The sequence below is a fragment of the Vigna unguiculata genome, chromosome 10 (genome assembly GCF_037176805.1).
Source record: "Vigna unguiculata cultivar grain cowpea cultivar isolate G323 ecotype 2 chromosome 10, ASM3717680v1, whole genome shotgun sequence".
Classification (NCBI taxonomy): Eukaryota; Viridiplantae; Streptophyta; class Magnoliopsida; order Fabales; family Fabaceae; genus Vigna; species Vigna unguiculata.
The window spans coordinates 41,206,844-41,216,939 of NC_140801.1; the positions used below are offsets into that span (position 1 = coordinate 41,206,844).

Here is a 10,096-nt window from a genome sequence, read left to right on the forward strand (position 1 = left end):
CATGAACATTGAACCCTTAGCTGGTGAAACACAGCCCACAGAAACCCACCAACCAACCATGTCTTAAAGATTTTCCACGCCTAATGAAACAGTATCAAAATTGGGATCGTTCTCTATGAATGTGGCCAAAAATAAAGTGTAAAAAGTGAAGATGAAGAGACCCTGAGCAGAGGGAAAAAAAACACAAGTAGGACTTTAAATGATACTTGTGAAAGCGAAATGAAAGTCTTATCCTATTAATAAATAAACCGTAGCATTACTTGGCCATCTTAATTGCGTGCTTATCAAAGTTATTTGCAGCTTAGTCAACATCCGGTTAATCCATTGAAGTCATCCAAATTTGGCGGCTAAAAATTGGAGTTAGTAAACCGAAAAAAAACCTTGGATTGTGTGCCCCAGACATGGATAACAATTGTTATCAAATATAAATGTACAAAGATTTATTTGGATAAGAAAGAATCTCAAAAGAGGAAAATTCAAAATAAATACTTTTTTTTTTCAAATTTTCTCTTGGAGAAAATTTTCTTAGCATATATGATTTGTGTACCGAAAGGAACTGTCTATGATTTCGTTTACCATATTGAATTGAAGAGTTGTTGAAACTTCCTTAAAATGTCAAAATCCACTCTGCACAAAATTCAACAACATCAATGATGAAATCATAGGGCACACGAATCCAACATTTATGCCCCATTAAAGACAGTAAAGGAAGCATCCCAAATAAAAATATCAGTACCATTAATCTCACAGATTAATTACTAATTAATTAACTTTTGAGACCAGCAAGACACGTATTCTTCCAGCTGTATTCATGTATATGATGAAAAGATAAAGTTAGATGCTGTGGTCTCACTAGATTTCTAGGCTATTTCGCAAAATCATTGCTCATCATATGTGGTTTTTCTGATACGTGTATGCTCTATGTACTTTAAAAGAAAATTTCAAAATGTAAAGGCTTTTCTTTTCTTTAATATTAAATCCAAATAGGATATATACCAAACCAAAGAGTGATCCTGAAAGTAATTGATTGGTTCAATGAATACTTAAATGCAATGATGGAAGACCATAATATATGATTAACAGCTAAGTCCACAACAACCCTTACCAATTGCAGCCTCACCAACTTGATCAAGCCAGTGCCTACCAGTTCATACAAAGTCAAGAAAACTATAATAGTAAAATATGCAGAACATTATTGCATACACAATTTCAATTAACTGTTTACCCCTTTTGCTTCAAACTCACAAACTCAAACTTTAACCCAGGAGCGTGATGTGGACTTCAACAAATTGGCTGCTACACGCTTTGTCAACTAATAAATTTGACCACAAAAACAACAATGTCAACTGAGGTATCACCAAAAGATTAGAACTGCACCAGAATTCCGTGTGCACAAAATATCACAGAAACCAAAACCAAAACGCAGTCAAAATTCAAAAACCACCCACCATCGTTGTATATTATTATTATTCATGGCAATAGCAGACCCATCCTTGAACGAGTTTGGCACGTAGAAAACAAAACCTGGAATTGTTGATGGATAAATAAATAAATATGGCCACACATAACATATTTTTTTTAATGTTTCCATTATTTAATCTTATTTTCTTGCCGTCATCAACTACCATGAAAAGTCTTCTCCTTTCTTCTTCTCCCATCTTCCACCTTTCTCAACTTCATTTGCACCCTTTTAACTATCATCATCAATTGGGCACTGCGCATTGACGACAACAGCAACCATGGCTCTTTCTCCTGAAACGTTCACAACCAGAAAACGACGGCCCGGGGCGTCGTTTAACACTTCCAAGCTCAGCGACCTTAACCTTCTCTTCTCTCTGCTTCAGCTCACGGATCAGATATGTTCTTTAGACCTTAACAGCGCCGCCAACTTTCTCTTCAACCGCGCTTCATGTTCCGCCATCCGCAAAACGCAGCTCCTCAGTGTCGTTTTCGAAGACCTGATTCGGTCTTCCACCGCCAATCCTGATTCCGTTGTGGTTCCGCACTCTCTCTTCCTCTGCCTCGAAGAAATGTACATCGTTCTGCACAAAATCAAAACTTTGATTGAAGATTTCTCCAGCGGAAGCAGGTTCAATTTGCTCATGCAAATCGAAATCGTCGCCGACACCTTCCACAGGCTCACCGGAGAACTCTCCACGCTGCTCGACGTCTTCCCTATCCAGGAACTTACCCTAAACGACGACGTCCGGGACCTCGTTCTCCTCGTCAGGAAACAGTGCTCCGAATCCAGGCCGGTCATCGGAACGGAACAGATCAACCTTCGACGCGAGGTTGTTTCCGTCCTCGACCGGATCAAGAACGAGATCGTTCCTGATCAGGCGCATCTTTCGTCGATTTTCGAGAAACTGGAGATTCGTGACGCTTCGAGCTGCAGAGCGGAGATTGAGAACTTGGAGGAGGAGATTCAAAACCGGAGCGAGGAGCAATCGAAGGCGGATCTCGTAGCGTTGATCGGCCTTGTTCGTTTCGCGAAGTGCGTTCTCTTCGGCGCGTCAACGCCGTCGACGAGGAGCGTCAGTCTGCGACGGAGTCGGTCGTCGGAGTTTGCAGTTCCGGCGGATTACCGGTGTCCGATTAGCCTAGAGCTCATGCAAGATCCTGTCGTGGTGGCGACGGGACAGACGTACGATCGTGTATCTATCAAACTATGGATGGATTCAGGACACAACACGTGTCCTAAAACGGGTCAAACTCTATCACACACCGACCTAATCCCCAATCGCGTGCTGAGGAACATGATAGCCACGTGGTGTCGAGAGCAGAAAATCCCCTTCGAAGTGGAAACAGTTACAGGGAAACTCAACGGCGGAGTAACGAACAAGGCCGCGTTGGAAGCCACGCGTATGACGGTGTCGTTTTTGGTGAACAAGCTCAGGGAAAACGACAACGCTCCTTTGTCCGTTGAAGATACGAACGGCGCAGTTTACGAGCTTCGGGTTTTGGCGAAAACAGATTCAGATAGCCGAGCCTGTATTGCCGAAGCGGGGGCGATTCCGCTTTTGGTTCGGTTTCTCGATGTGGGAATGGAGAACCCGAGCCTACAGGTTAACGCCGTGACGACGATACTCAATTTGTCTATTCTGGAGGCTAACAAGACGAGGATAATGGAGACTGACGGCGCGCTAAACGGCGTTGCGGAGGTTTTGCTCTCGGGTGCCACGTGGGAGGCGAAGGCCAACGCGGCGGCGACGGTGTTTAGTTTATCGGGTGTGCCAGCACACAGGAAGAGGCTGGGTAGGAAGACACGTGTCGTCAGCGGGTTGGTGAGTTTGGCGCGGAGTGGGCCCGAGGGGGCGAGACGCGACGCTCTGGCGGCGATACTCAACCTCGCGGCGGACAGGGAGACGGTGGCGCGCCTGGTGGAGGGGGGCGCAGTGTCAATGGCTGCGGAGGTCATGGCGGCGATGCCGGAGGAGGGAGTGACGATTCTCGAGGCGGTGGTCAAGAGGGGTGGGTTGGTGGCAGTGGCGGCGGCGTACGCCGGGATTAAGCGGCTGGGGGCGGTTCTCAGGGAGGGGTCGGAGAGGGCGAGGGAGAGCGCGGCGGCGACGCTGGTCACCATGTGTCGAAAGGGAGGTTCGGAGATTGTGGCTGAGCTGGCGGCGGTTCCCGGTGTGGAGAGGGTAATTTGGGAGCTCATGGCCGTGGGGAGTGTGAGGGGGCGACGGAAGGCGGCTACGCTGTTAAGGATTTTGCGGCGGTGGGCGGCCGGGCTGGATGGCGGAGAGAATGAAGGGATGTCAACAACCACCATGGTCGCTCCCTCAAGCACCACATTAGTACCGTAACATTTGTATGTTATTCTGTTAATAACAATTTGTAAATATGTCTGAAAAAAGTGAAAGATTGTTAATTCATTGTTTTTGTTATTACAATTGATTTTGCCATCCCTGTAAAATGTAAACTATGAGCAGCTTTGTATTTTATAAAGATTATTTTGGAATTCTTTCATTCCATTGAGTTTCCAACTTGTGGAGTTGCTATAGTCACTCGTCCTTCTATTGTTATGTTCAGTCTATTCATTTTTAATTACTTGTTTGCAATGGCAATGGAACTTTTAGTACATGAGTTGCTCTTTCCTATGTTCTTCAAGAGATCGTGTAGACATGAGCTGTAACAAGATCCTTGCTTGGCTTGGTTTTGCTTGTATGTGCCACACATTCCTTGAGTAAACTTGGAATACAGTTGAAGATCCATGTCTTAGGAGAAAAGTCCACTATAAGCAACATCTTGCTGACTTTTTTTCATTACTACTATGCGAAGTCATCTAGTTGTTTTTATTGAGTCATGAAAAAAGAAAAAAGAGGGTGTGAGGAGAAAAAGGTAAGCATATTTACTTGGGCCTGGGCTGACATTTATCTTGCCAAGACTGAAAAGCCCGGCCCATAATACCCGATATCTGATAATGGGCCTGAAGGGTGTGAATATGTATAGAGTGACATAAGATGACATTGCAAGAAAAGAAGCAACCTATACATACATACAGTAATACAAAGAAGTAGCAAACAAGGAGTATAAGACTAGAATGAGGTACATTCTTTGTCTTTCCTAAAAATACAAAGAAACTTAAATACATATTTTGAGCCATGAAAGACACTTGCACTCTTTGGTCCCCTCACTAATGAATCCATTTGATTGTGGAACATTATGCATAGATTCCAGTTCGGACACCAACACTAAACCTATACCGTTAACATGGCCATTGGTATTCCACCTTTCCATGCAATATGGAGGGGGACCAGTATCATGTATTGACCAAATTTATGAGCACTTAACCCATCAAAATACCCTCAAAAACCCCATTACAGATTTCTGGGGAAGACACACAATGCACCCACATCACACATATTTATTTCTTACCGCTTTAGCAATCTCTCCAGTACATTCCATGTTCATCATGGTACCAATATTATTGAAAACTCTAGGGTTTTGAGTTGACATCTGCGTCAATTTTAGATCTGGGGTGTCCGTGTCAGCACCCATCAACTTTGTTTTCCCCTTTGCAATGGGGGGAATTCATGGCCATTTAGCTTTGGTTGAAAAATGATTCGTTTTTCTTTACCCAAGAGACATGGTACGTCAAGGCCTCCCTAGAAAACGATGGATACACATGGTGCCAAACCAAAACCTAGACTATGTAGCAGGCCCATGTTCCGGTTTCCATAACCATGAAATACAAACAATTGTAAGAAACAACACAGATCAAAATTGTACACTAATCCAGTGTTACACAACCCCTTTAATCGAATGGGCCACTTAGATTTTCTACATTTGGATGCACGTAATCCTGACCCACAACAACAAGCTTTTTCCACTCCCAAAAGCTTCTTCCTTTCCAATTCTTTTCAAGCCCTCTACTCTCCCTTTCTTTGCACAACAAAATTTTAACCAAAATTGAACCATGTAGCACTACTTCCACTTTCTAAACTACACACACTTCCTTTTTACAACTAAGTTTGTTTTCTTGCTTTGGCTTGCAATCACAACTTACACTGCTGCTTTTACTTTACCCTATCTCAGACACCCACTTGGTCCTGCTTAGTTTCACTGTTGGTGTTGTTGGAACTTCCTGCTCTCCCATGCATGTCTGAAACCCTTTTCGGCCACGTTCAATGTGGACTCCTTTTGGTTCTGGTGTGAGGCATTATATATGTCAGCATGCAACCCACGTGGAGGAAGAAGCTTTGCCTAAACCCCAGAAGGCATCAAATTTCTGTAACCAAGTTGTCTACGTGGGAGGGTGTTTTTTTAAGACACCAAAACCTTAAGAAAAAAAAACAGTGATCACTATGGTTGTTTTAACAGCACACATTGTGTTTTGTTTAGGCCTTAATTGGTGTCACAGTTCCACAATGTCATTCACTTCTTCTGCCCCACTCTTTTGCCTTTATGCCAACTTTTTCCTCTCTTGTGGCCCCAACCCCTTCACCTCCAATTCCAAATACCCTTCTCTCTCTTTCTCTCTCTCTCTATTTATTATCCTACAAACAAAGAGTGCCAAAACAGACACTGATAGAGTTATCTAACGTCTCATCCCCACACTAGAGAGAACCAGAAAGCATTCAACAACACCTTCACAAACTCAGACTGAGAGAAGCATGGGGAATCACAGGTTTAGATTATCAGATATGATTCCAAATGCTTGGTTTTACAAGCTGAGAGATATGGGGAAGGGAAGAAAGCAAAACACCACTCTCTCTGGGAAAAAGAAGCAAACTTCAATCACTTCAACCGCTTCAACCACACATTCATCAAAACCAAACCAACCCCTTCACCAATACAGCAACAACAACAACAACCCCAGAAAGTCCTACTACATCACAAGAGACCTCAAAAACTCACCCTCAAACACCCCGAAATTTTCCCCTCCCAGAAAATCAACCAAACAAAGAACCAAAAGAAGAGCTCCAAGAACCTCAAAACTTGTCTCCTCGGGTTGCAGCTGTCGCAGCACCCTCGAATCCATGTGGACCAAATCAGATTCACCGCTGGAACACTCTTCCTCATCCCCATTTGACTCCTCGCCCGAGTCAGACTCCCCAGAATTCAGAACAGACCGTGTTCTCCCGTGTTCTTCATCGTTCGATGAAATGGTTTCCTTGTCAACCACCTCTTGCGCCTCTTGCAGGCTTAACACCAACAAAAACAACCACCCCACCAACGACATCATCATCGACGTCGATAAAAACTCCATACCAAGAAAGGATAACAAGCTTGATGGCTACTACAGTTACCACAACGACGACGACAACAAAAACAGCCACAACAACAACGACTATGATGACACCTTCTCAGAACTTGAGCTTCCTCCGATCATAACCAAGCAACCCAAGTTGTTAAAGAAGAGAGAACTGAAACAAGGGTCGTTGAAGGTGAGAATTGTGAAGGAAGAGTCTGCAATGAAGGAACAGAGGAACAGTGGTTCTGTGAGGCGGTTGTCTGTGAATTCTCCGGGGATGAGGTTGAGGGTCCACTCGCCCAAAATCGCCGGCTGGAAGGGGCGGAAAAGTGTGTCGTCGACGGCGAGTTCCGGCTCCCGGAGAAGCCTCTCGGAGAGTTTTGCGGTGGTGAAGTCTTCTTTTGACCCACAGAAGGATTTCAGGGAGTCGATGGTGGAGATGATTGTGGAGAACAACATAAGGGCATCGAAGGACTTGGAGGATCTACTTGCTTGCTACCTTTCTCTCAATTCAGATCAGTATCACGACCTCATCATCAAAGTCTTCAAGCAAATTTGGTTTGATTTGACTCAACCAAGGTAATAATAATGCTAAAGATGCTAAATTACAGTCTCTCATCAAGGTTTCAAGCAGTCACAATGTCATCAAATGCAGACAAACACAGTAGAAATCACAGTCACAATATATTTATCAAGAGCTTAAAATCTTGACTCTGCAACCAAAATCTTAGCTACTGTTTCTTAAAACATCGGCTGCAACTTCAATTCTATGCAAAATATGGTTTAAAATTATGGCTGATGCAGCTGTAAGGTTTCCAAAATTGCAAGGTTAAGTTTCACTTCTGGTTTGGAGTGGACAAAATTCTTAGTTAGTTTATAGACTTTTAATTTCTCACATAAATTTTTATCTCTGTAATTATGCATGTAATATATTATGGTAATCAAGTTGAACAGACTGTGGTGTTAAGCCAAACGAACATTTGATTATGGAAGTCTGAAGAAAAGTTTACAAAGTCTCTCTGTCTTCGGTTTCAAAGGGTGTCTTTCTTATCTCATTTTTTTTTTTCTTGGGAAGGAATTGTTAATGATGAATGTAATGGGAAATTTCTGTGCTTTGGCTTGATCCGTGGGAAAACAAAAGGGGTTTGGCGAATTTTTGTCACAAAGGGAATTAATTCATTTATGATTTTATATGCTGCAGAGCTGCATATAGACTGTGTGTGGTAGGGTCAATGGCAGGTAATCGTGAAGAATGGTGTCTACACAGACATTGTTTTATTGAGTGCATAGGGAGGCCAAAAAAATTATAAAAAAAAAAAAAAACTTGGGCATGCTGGTTTTGTTTCATTTTACTTAAACACCAAATTTGCGTCAGAAATTCAGTACCCTCATGAACCTAAAGTAGTTTGAGAACAAGACATAGAACTGCACAAAATTGTATAAATAGTTAAGAAGGGTCCCTCACCAGCATCATATGCAATAACTGACAGCTTCTTCTATTGAACTTTGATATTTTTACCCAAAAGAAGTTCCCCTTTAAGTACAAGCTCTAGATTTCACGTCTTTGGTCACAAATTTTGAAGGTTTTGCTTTGTGCTTATCCCCAAGCCAGACCAGACCATGCAGCTTTTAAGATCTCGCATGCCCATTTTCCATCTCAACACAACACACACATTACACATTGAACAAGTATTGTGAAAAAACAAACAAACCTTCACGGTTCAAAGGTGAGGGAAAAGGTTTCATAACCGTACACTATTTTAAATTGGCACAACCATTTTTTCTGACCACCAATATCAGAAATTCAAATTCATACACTGTGCCTTGCGTTAAACCCTATGAACTGTGGAATAAACAATAAAGCTCTCTAATTTCTTGAAGCATGTCTAAAGGTGGAAAATTTGATTTTCAAAAGGTAAAGTTACTTCGATTATTTCAAAAGCGGGTGCAGACTTTAACCACAAGGGCATTGAGGGTCCTTCTGGTTTTAATGGTTTAAGACTTAAGACTTTGTCATGTGCCTCAGAGACTTTGGTAGTTTTCTAATTTAGTGAGAAGGCATTTCACATATAAATATTAAGCCAAAGAGTTGAAAATGTTGACTTGAACTATCCCAATTGAATTTCCAAATTTGTGTGGACACAGTAGCATTATCCCACACTTAAAAGATAGTACCAATTCATAATGTTGTTGTCGCTTTCTAACTTGACAAATTACTCAAAAGATGAGGAACACCTCAGATTATTCAAACTAGTTAATCATGTTTCTCAGATTTTCCTGTAATTCTGGCAGCAAGGACCATTCTAACTTTAGGATCTCACCTTTGTCGTGGTAAAAGAATAAAAAATGTTTCATTGTCAAATCCAAATTCTTTTATACAAAAGCAAGTGTCATAAAAAATCCACAAAAGTGTGTGCCAATTACATTGTCACCTTCCTGCATCATCTGAGTAACTTATTTCAGTGTTCACCTCACAATAATTTGTAGATATCAGAATTGTTAAAACTATGCAGTATAAATAAATTGGTTAATGGTGATATTGAACCAAAAAATCTTAACATCTGAGTCAAGTACTCAATGTTTTGTGGTACCATCCACTGAATTCTCCTTCAAACAATATCTATTTTATTTATGGTCAATAAATGCCCTCATATTCAAAGACAAGTGGGAAGAGGAAAACAATGACAGCATATAAGACAGTATTTTATGTAATCTATATATGGCAATTCATTCTCTGTCTTTAACTTTTATATGCATATAATATATGGTATGACAGCTCAAATTAACTTTTAACTCTGTCTCTGTACTATTTATATAAATGATTGAAGTTTTAATATGGTAGTTGTTTGTGGTGTGAAGCTTAGAGAGAATGACATATCCCTAACACAAGGGCTGCAACACTGTGTATTGTAGGAATATCAAACACATGATATGCATTAATTTGTTGTTCCAGTTTGATGAATTAACTCACCAAGAGTTGTTTTATCAAGAGACAAAAACTTTTCTTTGTACCCTCTTGAATTCATGTAAAACTGTAAATGTTTTACATCTCCATAGTTCTAGTTTCATATTCAACTCAGATACACCTAGTTCATTTCTAAGTAATTGAGAATTGAAATACAAAAATAAATAAATAAAAAACAATAAGTATATGAAACTTTTCATGCAAACTTAAAATAGATATGGAAACTAATGAATTATATTATAAATATTTTACAAACATATTTATATATATATGCTATATAACAAATTATGTCAAATTATATTTTTAATATAATTTATACTATTATATTATATTATTGTAATAAAATAAATAATTAAAACAGAAGATAAAAGAAAGTACAAGTATTAATGAAATAAATATATTTCTTTTCATTTGTTTTTACTTTTTTCTTT

General features: G+C 40.6%; 2 protein-coding genes across 2 annotated transcripts; both read left to right on the forward strand.

The window, feature by feature from the left end:
- Window positions 1-1,204: 1,204 nt before the first annotated feature.
- SAUR21 (ARM repeat superfamily protein) lies at window positions 1,205-3,972 on the forward strand. Its single transcript, XM_028052163.2, has one exon. It carries the CDS (start codon window positions 1,740-1,742, stop codon window positions 3,807-3,809), a length of 2,070 nt encoding a protein of 689 aa, XP_027907964.2. The 5' UTR covers window positions 1,205-1,739; the 3' UTR covers window positions 3,810-3,972.
- Window positions 3,973-5,888: 1,916 nt separating this feature from the next.
- On the forward strand, window positions 5,889-7,736 carry LOC114167173 (transcription repressor OFP1-like). Its single transcript, XM_028052164.2, has one exon. The coding sequence runs from the start codon at window positions 6,120-6,122 to the stop codon at window positions 7,281-7,283; it is 1,164 nt and encodes a 387-aa protein (XP_027907965.2). The 5' UTR covers window positions 5,889-6,119; the 3' UTR covers window positions 7,284-7,736.
- The last annotated feature ends 2,360 nt before the right edge of the window (window positions 7,737-10,096 follow it).